The following is a 14,975-nucleotide window of genomic DNA, read 5'->3' as shown; positions in this document are numbered from 1 at the left end:
AAAGACGAAAATTATTATTTTTGTTCAATGGGAGAAGTGTGCTTTACATCACAGAAAACCAAACTAATTTCCCTTTCAATGGGAGGCAAGAGTATAAACTAAGTTTGCTTATACAAAGGGGAACATATCGGTGCTTTGCAGTCGTGTAGTTAGTGTCACCCTCTAAACAACTCTTTTATCTGTAGACAAAGATCTATGTTGGATCCACAGCTGCGATGCCGAAGATTCCCCACAAATTGTCTGCTAATACAAATGGGTTTACAATCACTTTTAAATCACTCATCTGTACGCCCCAGGATGTAGCTAAAGTGATAAAATGCTGCACTAACCTTTAAATAAGTCATGTAATTATGCTCCAGTGTTCTAGTTGTGCAAAAGATGTGTAGCTCAGATGATCTCATGCCTTAGAGCTGCTTTGTGTTGTCAAGTCATCCTGTATCGCGAGATCAGCTGAGATTAAAGTGGAGTTTCATTTGTGTATCTAATGGCTGAGGTAAAAAATGACTTTAGAGTTGGAACTTCCCAATGTAGTACAATTGTTGGAATTCCCCATCTTTTCTCAGTTCTGTCCAATGAACAGTTATTGGAAAAAAGGAAGAATAGAGAAAGCCATTTTCTGGATTACCTCCTCTCAACAATAGAGCCAAGACAATGCAGTGGTCCTGCAGTGCAAATGGTGTTTGTGCAGAACAAGATGTTTCAAGCACAAAGGCCATTCCAAGAAACAGAGGTTTGTGTTCCTCTTATAAAGAATCCCATGCAGTTTTACAAACAGTACCAGAGTGTGAACGTCTGGAGATGTTGCATTGTTCAGGGAGAGTTTGTTTGGGAGAGAGGTCAGCAAAAACAGCGTGACGAGCAGGAACAGGAGGTGTGTTACTGTTTTTTACAATAGATCGCTCACTTATTAGAAGCACAAAGCAGAAAGAGTTATTGAAAGTACAGGAAGGGCAGAGAGGGGGCCGTCGAGGGGGAGGAAACAGCTTCAAGACTGACGCCTGCACCCTGACAAGAGCAAGAACGTCCAAAAAAACACTGTTTTGTTTCTCCTACTGTAATGAGAAAATCTTTGGAACCATAAATCTACCCTCAGGATGAACTTTGCTGCACTTTGAAACCTCACAACAGGAACGCAGCGTGGAAAAACCTCGACTCTGTTCAACTGTTTGTCTCCTTTTTGCATCGGTAGGTGAATCCTATTCAAGCTGGTTAACTGCAAAGTAAACAACAGGATGGATCCCAGGGTGTGTTTAATGCATGCAGGCAGTGCTGCTGTGCTGCTCCCAGTGTTTGGGTTCCCTGTGTGTTGTGTTGGAGCTGCTGTGCAGGGGGGATTTGAGTTTTGACAAATGTGTGGCTCTGTAGCTCAAATATGCCATTTAATGAGAAGTGTCACATGTAAATAGAAAATACATTAACTGAGCATTTTTATTAGGAATGTTTTGCTTTCTTTTGAGTTATTAGTTGTGCTGCAGCATTGGTGTACTGTAGAGGGTAAAATGTTCTGCACAAATCCTGCTTCCTCTGCTTTCTTTCTGCAGCTGCAGGCGTCATGGATGTGCAGAATTTCCTGTGCTGGAGAGTTGCCCCACTGTTTCTCTTGAGTAAGGCTTCTTTTTGTAACCATGATCATAATTGTTTATAGAAAAAAAAAGATTTATCCAGAATTCTCACAGACATGATTTCTAATGTTTCTTTTTCAAGATACACACCAAACATCCCATTTTGCACCTCTTGTGGAAAAACAAAGCAGTTCTGCTAAATGGCCTCTTGCATTAATAACCACAGTTGCATTATTTAAACTTCCCTTATGGCACAACCGTGAAGTTGAGACACGTGATTTATAACTCTTGAGGAGGCTACACCAAGGCTCACCAAGCTTTGGCTGTAAGGACACTGGTGAGGCTTGATTGATATCACATGAGGCTTTGCTGTCATCCACCATAAATCATCACTTGAGGTTCAAATCAGACACTTTCTGTACATTCATACATGGAAGTTTGTAAAACATGCAGTTGTTTGCATAGGTCCTGCAAAGACTGAGTCCATTTATCTCTTTAAAGACCCAGTCTAATAAATAGTGCTTTTTCAGTGTTTTTAACATGTTTTTTCTGATGAAGAAGGACATACTTAAATTACATTAAGTTTAAAATTGTATCTGTGAGGTTTTTATTTTTATTTCATTGTTGCTAATCAAGAGTAGCAAATGCTCTGTCATGCTCTGCATCCACTTGCAGGAGACTAAATCCACATACGTCTTAGTTTTCCTCGTCTGAGCTGGCATCTGGCTAAAAACTGTATGGCTGGATAGTTTAGATATTGCTGGCCATTTTTGTTAGGTTTGGGGTGTTAAAGGCTGTAAGTTAGTGGGAAACCACGTAAACAGAAAGTTCTCAGCATTGGGGAGGGGAAAAAGGGGGTGGGGTTACTCTGCACCAACGGTCCTTCGCACAAAACAGAGGTGAATTTCAAATGAACGACTGCTGCACTTCAGAAACTATGCCCTAGAAAATGATAGTTTTTTTTAAATTTTAGCTAAAACTGGCATAACCATAATTAAACGACCAACGAAACCCTTTAAACAAACCTCAAAAGATGATCGGCGTGGGTCTATAAATCAGGGGTGTCCAATCCTAGCCCTCGAGAGGGAATGTTTTGTCCCGTATTCCTGCGACCCCCACTTCTGATTATCTGGATCAGGAAAAAAATTAGGGATTCAGATGAGACATCCATGTTTTAAGTATATGTAAGATAGTTTGATAAAACAGACGGATAAATGATCCGATCTCTGTCCACAGTGCCTTGTGAGCTCTTTTCCATGTCTGTGCACATCATCAATGAGGAGCCTGTGCATGTAATCCCCGGCTCTAGTCTGGTTTTGATGGCCCGGATTGATCAGGGTCCCCTGGAGGCGGTTTCCATGGTGACCTGGGAGCGGAAGCCCGAAACTGGAAGTCATCCAGTGAGGGTGACACTGGCCACTTGCCCGGGCAGGAGCCCACAGTGCACTGGTTCAAGGCCAAACATCCATGTGAGCGTGGAGCAGCAGGAGACGACACTGGAGATTAATGGATACAGCAGAGCAGACAGCGGCGTGTACGCCGTGACTGTGACAGATCACACCGGAGCCAACATTACTGCATACTGCATCGTCAGAGAATACGGTACAGAGCTACATGGAACATCTGATCTGCACTCAACCTGAAAAAATGAATAAAAACAATCATGATCACACAGTAATTGGAAATATTAATCGCTTCCTTTTATAAACATAGCAACAAATATTTCTGAAAAAGTTTTAGTCACGCCAACAAGCATTAACATTTCTCAGATATTCACCTTGTTAGCCGATGATCATTTCGTCTAGTCTGAGATCAGCTAGTTTAATGAATGTGCATTCATTTCTCATCAACTTGCATTGTTTTCCCCTAATTGTGGATGACTCAATAATGTAAAGCTTTAATTTAAATGTGCCTGAAGGGCCAGTATTCCTGCTCCTCTCTTTTTCTCTGCGGATGTCTGTCTCTCTGCTTTTTCTCAGATCTGACTCTAACAGTATCAATTTGTCAGCTCTTCTCTTCTCTTACATCTGCTCTCAGCTTCCAGGGATCTCCATCATCTCACACTACATTATACCTCAATCTCTGATCTCATTATGGTCTCTGAATCTGAGCCAGTTTCTCCCAACAGCATTAAACATCTCTCATGATTCTTTGTCTTGAACCCTCTTGGTCAGCCACGCACCATTATTCTTGTTTAATACCAGATGAATGTCCACAGCTGAGTATTTCATGCGGCCTTTCATTTCTTCTCAGTGCAGAGTTTTTACCTATTGTCATATTTGAACCCATCTCTGCAGAAGCTGTTCATCATGTTACTGTCAGCATCAACGTGTCTCACTCTGTGCTGGTGTGTGGGGAGGCCTGGGGGACGGAGCCTCACTTCAGCTGGCTGTACGAGAGAGCCGCCATCAGCCAGACAGTGGGGAGGGTCTCCAAGGATGGAACCACGCTGTTTGTCATGAAGTCTCCCATATGTGGCCACTTCACCTGCACGGTTAGCAACAAGCTGGGCTACAGCTCTGCCACCTACACGGCAGGTACAGGCTGCTGTTTTTCTGTCTGCCTTCTTTGTATGCACAGTCAGCTTTAATTCCATGGGTTGAACAAAAACATTGCATAAAAATTTGAAAAACTAGAGCATTTTTTAAACACAATTCCTTCATTTCATGGGCTTTAAGTAATTGGACAATTGACTTCCTTGCTATTGCATGGGTAGGTGTGGGCAATTCCCTTGTTATGTCATTATGAGTGAAGCAGATAAAAGGCCTGGAGTGGATTAGGGGACTCGTGCTTGCATTTTGAAGATTTTGCTGTTAACAGACAACATAGGAGGAGCTCTCCATGCAGGTGAAAGGAGCCATCATTAAGCTGAGAAAAAAGAAAAAACCCATGCGAGAAATTGCTACAGTATTAGGAGTGGCAAAATCAACAGTGTGGTACATCCTGAGAAAGAAAGAAAGCACTGGTGAACTCAGCAACGCAAAAAGACCTGGACGTCCACGGAAGACAACAGTGCTGGATGATTGCAGAATAATTTCCATGGTGAAGAGGAACCCGTTCACAACAGCCAACCAAGTGAACAAGTCTACCATGAAAAGAAGACTGTGTGAAAGTAGATAGAATGTACACTGCAAGATGCAAGACACTTATAAGCCTCAAGAATAGGAAGGCTAGATTGGACTTTGCTAAAAAAGCATCTAAAAAAGCCAGCACAGGTCTGGAAAAGCATTCTTTGGACATATGACACCAAAATCAACCTCTACGAGAATGATGGCAAGAGAACAGTATGGAGAAGGCGTGGAGAAGCTCGTAATCCAAAGCACACTACATTATCAGTAAAACACTGTGGAGGCAGTGTGATGGCCTGGGCGTGCATGGCTGCTAGTGGCACTGGGACACTGGTGTTTATTGATGACGTGTCACAAAAAAGGCCAGCTAAAAGTCCACAAAGCTAAATCAGGGTCAGGCAGGTAGGGGTCAATAGGGAGCATCAGAGAAACAATGAGAACATTCAGGATCCAGATGAGAGTTGAGACAGGCAAACTGAGTCAAGAGACAAAACAGGGTCAGGAAATCAAAAGATCACATCTAGATACAACGCTCAGTAATGCAGGCAGAGTGGCACAAACAATACTTCACACCGAGTGAGGCTCAGTACTGTGTTTGAGTAGACTGTGAGGGATTGCAAATGAAAGCCAGGTGAGTGGCATCCAGAAACTGTTCACTGGGGTTTATGGGAGATGAAGTGCATTTAGAAATCTGGAGACGGTTGCCATCGGTGAACACAGGGGGAGACAGCGTTCTGACTTCTGACAACACAAGCTCCCAGCTCTGCTTATACAGAGAGCTAAGCAACAGGGGGGGGGGGGGGGGGGGGGGGGGGGGGGCGCATTAAAGGTCCTGCTTACAACTCAGAGGCAAAATTTTAACTACCGCCACTCTGCAGAAGCTATACAACTACACAAGTTTTCTGATTTTGGCTAAAAATTGCAGAATCTTAATTAAAAGACCAATGGGAACGCTTTTAAAATAGGTAATAAAATGCATGACCATTCAATGACCCTCAGGGTATTTGGAATTAGGGACAATTCCCTGAATCTTCTTCCTGAAAGATTTTATGGGTGTACAAACGTGCTGTTCCGGACCTTTTCTTCTCTTTTACATGTCAAATGGGTTTTCATCCTACCTCCTCATTGACTTTTCTTTCTTTTTTTTTTTTACTGACAGCACCTTGTGAGACCCAAGGCAGAGGGATGACGGTGGCAGTGGTCTGTCTCGTCTTTGTACTTCTGGTGTGTGCAGGAGTGTTTGCATTTCTTCTGTGGAGGTACAGTAATGCACAAAGGCACTTTGTCAGACACAAATCTCATTTCAGGCCATGCTCTGATGACAAAACCAGATCCATGAAAAAAAAAACAGACTGGTTGTAACTGTTTTAAAAAGGATAAAGAAAACAGGGGGGCACAGACGGAAACAGCAAAATGTGACATGGCGTCCTCCCACACGATAAGCAACATGACAGGCCGAGCTGTGTCGGCTGGCAAAACAATTCTTATTGAGTGTGTTGAGCTGCGTTTGTCATTGCTGTTTGATCTAAATGGAACTTTCTTTTCAGGAAACGCCGGCACAATAACAGGGGAGAGAGACTGCATGAACATTTAGATGACACCTTCTAAAATAAGGCCATTGCCATTTCTCAGAGGAGAACGAGAAACACAACACGGACTATAAGGGAGGACCTTCCTGTCCTGTGAGCCGGGTGACCTTACACTGCATTTTGAACAATGGCAAGAGAGAACTGCTTTCTGACAAATAAAACAAAAAATCCAAAAGTGGATCCTTGGCATGAAGCAACAGCGGTGTCCTTAGACTGCCTCCTGCTGTGAAGAATATGAAACCGCACCTTTTTATAAACTCATTTTGTACATTTATTATATCACAGTGTCTTGTTTTGCCTTTAGACGGAAACCCCTAAAGATAATTTTCAGACAAGCCTCCAAAAATCTAACTTCAGTTTAGAAAGACCGTAGTTTTTTATTGCTGTGTTGCAGATGAGCAGAATTTAAGATCTGAAGGAAGCAATGTAATTTTGAAGCTATATAATGGCAATAAAAGAAAATAAGTTTTGGGTATAGCTCTTTAAAATAAACGTATGTGTGTGATGATGACTGGTTAGATGTTTTGCTAATTTTCCTGTAATAAATGGTGAGCTGCAGTCACAGCGCAGGAACCATTTGATGCTTTTCAACCTCCACTTTATGTTGAGTGTCACGCAAAGACTCTTTAGTTGCATGTTTCAAGTCTGTGGAATGACCCAACTGTGAATTCCAGAGCAGACAACCTCCAACTCTTTTCTATTTCTTATTCTGTTATGTAACACTGCTTTGTTGCATGGTAATCTGGGTTTTTCTTTCTTGCACACATACTCTTTGCTCATCCCTGTTGTGATGTGTTTGCCAAGATTCCATTTTCAAATAAAGAGCCAAATGAACAGCTTTAAACCATGATGTATCATTCATCTCTACTTTAACATTAACTAAACACATAAACCTTTGATATGCAACCATAATTACACTTTTTTGAGCATTTCTTTATTCAAATTGCGGATACGGAGCGAACGATAAAATGCTGCTTGAAAAAGTGTCGTATTAAATACGCTGGGTGGGCCAGAAGCCCTTAGCAACGGGGAGGGGAAGGGGGGCGGGGTTGCTTCATGCCAACTGTCCCGCCCACAACTCAAAGACAAATTTTTGATAAAATACTACCGCTCTGCAGAAACTATGTTCAAGAAAACGAGATGGGTCATCTTGGCTAAAAACAACAAAATCGTAATTAAAAGACCACCAGGAGCGCTTTTAAAATAAATCAAAAGATGATCAAAGTGGGTCTTTGAAAGCTTTTTAGGGGTTTGCTTTGGCACATTTGTTTATTCCTGAAAAAAGCATCACATATGAATCACATTCTACATGAATCCTGGTCAAATTTCTGTTATGCGATTGCAAAAACAAATGAAACTTTGACTCTTAAAGTGAAATGTGATAAACGTCTCAAAGCCTAAATTGTCACAATTTTGTTGTGAATGTATTTTATAATTACTTGCCACATTCATGAGCCTCTGCAACCTTTAAAACAGAAGCTTGACAAACTATAAAATTGCAGTTTTAGCACCTTCTGTGTTGTTTTAGAATCCAACACAGCTGGATTTAAATATACTAGAAATAGAAGCAGTTTGCCTTTAATGTTCTGTGGGTCATGTCATGGAATTGTTTTCATGCCTTCATGTTCATGCTAGGTCTGTTTTCTTTTTATTTCATGTTTGACTCAAAAAAACTCCCTTAAACATAATCTTTACATTAAAGATTTGTGGATATTGAAATCTTATATTTTATATTTTATGTCAAATATTCAGCCCTTGGGTTTCATTTCCGCCATTAAATTTAATTTGATTTGCTGCCTTTATCAGAAACAGAAGCTTGTGATGTGAATGTGATTTGTGGAGCTCAGATATATTTACATATCTGCTGTCATCCATGTTTATTTAAGTTTTACTTTTGCTTCTGGAATCGAACAAATTGTTCTTGGGAATCATCCAGAAGCATATTTTTGTATCTTCCACCTCTGTGAACCCCAGTGCAGTCAGCGCTCTGGAGCACTCTAACCTTCAGTAGTGTTAATGTTGAGCCTCGTGGAGGAAAAGGAAACAAAGAGGTCAAAGGAAGGGCAGGTTTTATTGAGTTTGGAGAAAAAAATAAATAGAACAAATATCATAGAATCTGTTATGTGCTGCTGGGAGTTTTCATCAATACCTTCTATAATAATATTTTAAACTATGAAAGAAAGTTAATTTTCGTCCAAAAGACAAAACCTGAGTAAGATTACTGGAACAAATGACTCCTTAAGACAGAACAGTGGAGGACTCCGTGCAGATGCTTGGTTAAAGGTTTTGAATGTAAGCAGTGTGCTGAATTATACTGCAGATAAACGGTGTCCATAATTCCTCTGAGGAGTAATTTGACAGCGTATAAGCTGTGAAGGAGTGCAGAACATTCTCAGTTGGTTACCTCCCCCAGATTTGTGTCAAAGCCCTCTTTGCCACGAGTCTATTATCCCTTGTATTGGTAGTCTTCTGTGTGCTGCCCTGCATTAATTCTCCTCCCATCATGCTTCAGGAGCGATGGAGGAACAGGGGAGGTGTGTACATCATGTGGAAGGGAAGCTGAAAGCTAAAGAGCCCAAACTGGACATGGGAAAACTGAGATGGATCCACCAAAAACTTTTAGTCAGGATGCCACCAAATCAATACCAGAGAATTTTCCATTTGACTTATTTTTCTAAGTAACAACGTAATTTATAACGAGATTAAACTTTTTTTTTGGTTTGATGCATAAAATAAATGGTTGAAAGCAGCAAGAACTTTCTTGAAGGAGCGTTCATTAAGAGCGAGATTGCCTTTATTCCATTTTTATTGGATACGTGTCAGTGCTCATTATTAAGATTCTCAAGATAGCTTTTATTGAATTTGAATCAGGGAGACATGGAGAGAGACAACATTACGACCCTATAAATAGATTGTCTGATAGTATTTTGGTGAAGTTCATTTATTTGATGCATTTGAAAAGGAGAGTTGTGCTTTTTTACTTTAGGCTAACATGATCTCATTTGTGCTTTAATGACTATTTCAAGTATTTTGAATTTAAACAGACTTATAGCACTCAGCTGACTCAGAGAAGAGTCCACGAGCAGAGCACAAGAGCCAGCATACTGCAAAATCTGCTATAACCTTAAAAAAAAGAGGAAAACAAAATTATCAGAAAGGTTTTTTATTGTTTGGTTTAATTTGACGCGACTCAACTGGATTGGATTGAATTGGATTGGGTTTAGTTTGGTTGACCAAATCAAATTAGCAGAAACATTGTTATTGTATCTTTAGCAAACCTTCCTCTGTTTCCTTTATCCATGTAAACATTTCCTTCACATCTTCTGCTATTTATTCTTTTTTTTTTTAAATGGGTGCAAGATTTTAGTTCGACTTATTGGCTCTGTTGAAAATGTCGACAATAGAAAAAAATAAAAAAAATAAATGAATTTTTTTTTTTTTTTTGGGGGGGGGGTCTGAAAAACTTATGGTAATACATTTTAAATATCTTACAAAGCTTTAACATTCATCATTAGACAGAAAAAGGCAGAAACAAAAAGTAAACATAAATGTTGTTAAGGCAGCTGAGTGTGAAGGTAAATGTGGCTAAAATAAAATAACTCTGGAAGAATATTCAGATTTTGGAGTTCAGATCCAACTTTCATTTGAAATTTTCCAGCAGCAGTTTCCTGCGGCGATGCGGCAACTCACTTAGCAGAATGCAGAGTTTAATAAAGCTTGTAGATGAAACCAAACTGGAGCTAAACACATTTCTGAAAGCAATCTACCGTAAATATACGGCATGAAGTAAAAGTTTTTACAACAAAAAGAATATCACTCTGCACAAGCAAGTGTTTTTATAACGTTTACCAATCACAACAATGATGTGTTACAGTAAATTTTATGTCAGATTTAAAAATGTTTTTTTTTTAATGATGACAATAGGTATTTTATAACTAGCTTATTTAATGAGCAGTAACATAATATCCGTAGTAATTTGCAATTGTAATGTTTTACACTGCGATTTCTCCTTGTATTGTCCACAATTAATGCTTGACATAAACCAAATCATTAAAGCAATCACTGCAAGAACACCATACACAGAATAAAGCATATGGTGGAAACAAAATGTTATGGGATTGCTTTTCTGCACAGGGGACAGGATGATTGATCCATATGAAGGAAAGAATGAATGGGAATGTGTAAGGTAAGATTTAGTGCAAAAGCCTTTCATCAGTGACAGCACTAAGGATGAAACATGGTTGGATATTCCAGTATGGCAATGGCCTAAAACACATCACCTGGGCAACAAAGAAATATTTCAAGGCTCTGGAAAGTGTCTGAACCTCATTCCAATAGAGAATCTGAGGAGGGAGTTGGAAGACCAGCCCCAAAAACATAACAGCTCTTGAGAAGATCTGCATGGAAGAAATACCAGCTACAGTGTCAGGATCCTGGTCAACTCTCACACCTACTGCTCACCTGCTATCCATCAGCCTGCAGCCTTTATCTGGATTCCTCAACCTTCAGCCGACGTCAGTCCGCCTGCTTCCTGCGGTAGAGTAACTGACTCAAGCTAAGCTCTCAAGCCAAGCCAAGCCCTTATGCCAAGCTTTGTGCCAAGTGCTAATCAATACTCCACTCTTCAGTTATCACAGCTTCCACCAGACCAGCAGCTCATCCATTTCATCATCCATTCAAGCCACTTGCATTTCAAGCCAGAACCCTTCACTACTGGAACTCAATGAAGACTATTTTTTAATCCAACTTCAGTTGTGTGTAAACCTGGTGAAGACCAACAGGAAACACTTAGCCTATCTCATTACCAACCAAGTTATGAGATGAGCTTCTGTTATTAACCAAATGCTTCTTTTCTGCATGAATATATAATAAATTCCTTAAAAATCAAACAATGTGATTCTTTTTTCTCTCTCAGTTGAAGTACAGACCTCTCATCTTACGTGGTCCAGCTTGCAGAGCCAGTGTCTGACAAATCCTAACAATCTCCCGTGCAACACCAGTGATTGAAAATTATTGGGTAAGGGTGCCAATACTCTACTAATCAGGTTATGTAATTTTGGCTTGTAGAAATGGCAGAATATAATTATCAATAAATTGGACAGAATTGTGTTTAAAACTGCAGGCACTCAGAAGGTTATAAAATTAAAATTTCCTATGTTTCAGTAAAGAAAAGCCAGATTTGAAAAAAACCTCGACAGACTCCCAAACATTACCTGAATACGATTTTATTTTTATTTTATTTTTTTCAGCTGCTCAGGATTCACACCGTTCTCGAAAGATAGATGGGACTTCCTGCTGGTCCCTCACCACTCGTTATTATCTATCTGCTTGCAGTGGGGCGCCCACAGATTCAAACAGCCAGCAATCTGCCTGTGTTCTCTCTGTGGATCCCAAGAGGAAGTCCAATGATCCATGAAACATACATGTGAAACAGAAACCCCAGTTATTCACAGCAGGAGCTTTAAGACAGAGTTGTTGCTGGAAAAGCCTGAGTACAAAGTGGATTGCTGAAGGCCTGACAAAAGGAAAATAAATGTGGTTTGAGAGAAATGTGACTTGATGTCTGTAGTTGGAGTTTCTGATATCCTAATGCTGTAAATGTCTTACCCATTAGGGTCTGGAAAAAAAATGACTTGTTGGTTTAATGGATTCAAAATACATGACTAATCTTCACACAAACATCAAATATAAGCAACATTTAAGTTTCGAATAAAGCTTCAACCTTTGCTGAAGTAATAGTTTTAACAACATTACAACAACAGTCTTCTCAATGGGCCTCATACCAGTAAGAGTATAATGAACATAATTTCATCATTGAACATAAAGTCATAGAATTCAATAGGTAATGGCTAAACTTACCAAAACAGACTGAGTTGTACAGGGCATCCCTGCCCTTAGACCCACCTCGGTAAAGCCGTGAGCGGCGTTGTATGACTAGCAGCCGTTACCTGTTCTTGCCGTTGCAGCCGCCTCCTGACCCGCCCTTACTGGCTATATGGCTACTACACACCCCACATTGTCCACCTCTACCCCTGCAATCCTGGTCAGATCCTGGATGATTCATCCTTGAAAAAAAAAACTGCTCTATCAAAATTGATGCTTTTCTCCATAGCAACCAAAACTTTGTTCAACACCCCCCCCCCCCCCCAAGTAGTCTCCTAATGATGCTAAAGGAGTTAGGAGGAGATAGAGCAAAATCTCTAGGAGTTAAAATTTATAGCTGGACTAAAGATACTTTTTTTGGAAAATGAAATGGAGCCTCTTTCCGAGTTCAAAGGTCAACGAATGTTTATTTTCTCATATTGTGGGAAAATGTAAAAAACACCAAATTTCTCATATTACAAAACAGTCGCTGGTCCTGTGGTCATCCCATAATAATTTCAAAATGTCCTTTGTATGTCTCCAACCTGTCTGTTTTGATTGAGATTTTTATTTCATCCCACAAGATAATTAAGAAAAAAAAATATATCAACGGCTTCCCCGCTGTGATGGCATTTTTATTTATTTATTTATTTATTTGGGGGGGGGGGGGGGGGGTCATTTCCAATGTCAAAAATTCATTTTTCTCCGTGTACTAGGTGTCTACAAAGTTAGGTGATTTTTTGAGTATGTGTCAGGGGTAGGAACTTTTGCTCAAAGGTGAAGTAAGAAAGACAAATTACAAAAACAATGTGGTCCTTGCAGTCTAGGCCATGATGAATGATTACAGATGATAAAGGTTTAATAGACTTTAAGCCAGAGAAATATAAGCAGGTTAAACTAAATTAACTACCTAATAACACTAACCTCTCAGAAGTATGTAGTCATCTTAAATGATTCCAGGGCAAATTTTCATGCAGATAGAGAACAAGCATTGATAATAAATAATTCAAGAGGTTGGATGAAAAGCCACAGGCTGAAAACTAATCAATAACTCATCCCATTTAGTAAAAACATAGCTTTCTAATAAGAATGGTTCAGTAGAACATGCTGGACAGAGAGATGAGAGAAGCGTTGTGGAATTTCTCCTCTAGATTGCATCCATTAATTTTTCATCCATCTTGTTTAGGGCCGTGGGGAGCTGGAGCCTGTTGAAGCCATCATCAGGTGTGAGGCTGGCGGCACCTTGGACTGTCCATCACGAGGCCACACAAAGGTGAAAAAAGAAGAACAAGCAGGCGCTTTTATTCTGAAGGACATAAGAATCCCCAGCAAGCCTGGCAGAAATACTTGTTGACTGTGGCTGAAATCGGCAACACCCAGAGAAAACTCATTTAAGTGGGGAGAAAATACCATTTCCATAAACCAAAGGTCCCAGTCGGGATCTGAGGAAATGTAATTGAATCAATGTGACAGACAACTACAAATTGTGCTTGAATACAGAAACTTTGCAGCATTTTAAAATCAATATTTGCTGCTGACTGGGAGCTGCAGATGCTAAACCTTTACACAAAAAACGGGCTTTAGCAAATGGTGGGTTTTCCTCTGCAGGCTGACGTGTGATCATTCTCTGCACTGCCGAGTCGTTTGTCATCCACACGACCAGCAGACAGCGGAGCACAGCCGGGGAGTCAAGTTGTTTTCCTTCTATATCACCCATCCTCCTGATGGGAGCAGCAGAGGTTGGAGGAAAATGGAAAAAATGTCACACTTGTGATAGAGCTTCAACTAAAGTTCTGTAGAAACCACAATCACAACAGATCATTGGCCCTATCCACATGTTATCCTTTACCTCCACACTGCAAACTCCTTGATACTTTCAAATGTATTAAACCTTGCTTGTAATCATTTAACATATTTTACCTTCAATAAACTTAAATAAATATTGAAAAGTTAGATGGAAACAAAAATGTTTTCCTTTTTTTGAACATTTCTAAGAATCGACCCACTTGTAATAAAATCTTTTTCTTATGTCCCAATCTGTCCTAAAATGACTAATTTCCACTTATTACACAACTTTATAGTCACTGATCAAAATGAACTAAAACACAAAAACCACAAACCATTTACTTAATAGCAAAAAAAATACCTATCATTGGGCCGTATAACATTCCCTTTTTTTAACAGAATTTCCCTTTTTAAATGCTAGTGTGGAACTCCTTGTTTTTAGATTTTACCATCTTATAAGATTTCTTGAGTACTTTCTGGTGATTTTGTTCTTAAGATTAGTGTTCCTTTCCTATTTTTACCAGTTTAACACTCATCCAGACTTCATTCAGGTATGTGACAATCTATTAAAGAAACCTATTTAACTGTTAACTTATAAGTTTGTTTGTTCTCTTTATAACCCTGGCTTAAAACACAGGGTAAAATTCGGCAGCTGTATTTTATTTTATCTGATTGGATACTGTTATTACTGCAACCCAAAATGAAGAAAAAAAAAAAAATAGTTCTTGGGTTCTCCAGGGTGAAGATTATTTTAGAAATAAGCACAAACCTGTAGCCAACAACTACAACTATTTTTCTTCAAATATCGGAAAAAGATCATTTTATACCTGTAATCTAATTCCACCTTTCTAATTCCAAAAATGTCTGCATACACAAAGTCTCAAACCCCATCCAAACTAACCAGACTCTCCTAACTGAACCAAGATCTGAGACGGTCTTAAATCAAAGCGATCCCACTCGTTTGTTCCATTTATAGCTACAAGGTCAAAGCTTTACAGATGCATCTAATCTTCATTAGCTAATCAGGGAACCATGCTGAGAAGATGGCAGGAAGCAAAGGAAGAAAACAAAGAAGAGCGGGTGGAAGCGGCAAATGGCAAAAGAAGCAG

General features: G+C 39.7%; 1 protein-coding gene across 2 annotated transcripts; it reads left to right on the top strand.

Annotated features, from left to right (window-relative positions):
* Positions 1-212: 212 nt before the first annotated feature.
* Positions 213-14,039, top strand: LOC110016697. 2 transcript variants are annotated; one of them, XM_023964396.1, is made up of 6 exons: positions 213-1,185; positions 1,542-1,604; positions 2,799-3,164; positions 3,860-4,099; positions 5,790-5,889; positions 13,268-14,039. In XM_023964396.1, the coding sequence occupies exons 2-6, from the start codon at positions 1,553-1,555 to the stop codon at positions 13,356-13,358; spliced, it is 849 nt and encodes a 282-aa protein (XP_023820164.1). In that variant the 5' UTR covers positions 213-1,185; positions 1,542-1,552; the 3' UTR covers positions 13,359-14,039. The 2 variants fall into 2 exon arrangements, with proteins under 2 accessions (XP_023820164.1, XP_023820165.1); XM_023964397.1 differs by lacking the exon at positions 13,268-14,039 and adding an exon at positions 6,178-10,327 and having other exon boundaries at positions 515-1,185.
* The last annotated feature ends 936 nt before the right edge of the window (positions 14,040-14,975 follow it).

The sequence above is a fragment of the Oryzias latipes genome, chromosome 16 (assembly GCF_002234675.1).
Source record: "Oryzias latipes chromosome 16, ASM223467v1".
Classification (NCBI taxonomy): Eukaryota; Metazoa; Chordata; class Actinopteri; order Beloniformes; family Adrianichthyidae; genus Oryzias; species Oryzias latipes.
Note: the sequence above shows the minus strand (reverse complement) of the source record. Positions and strands in the feature narration are given on the sequence as shown.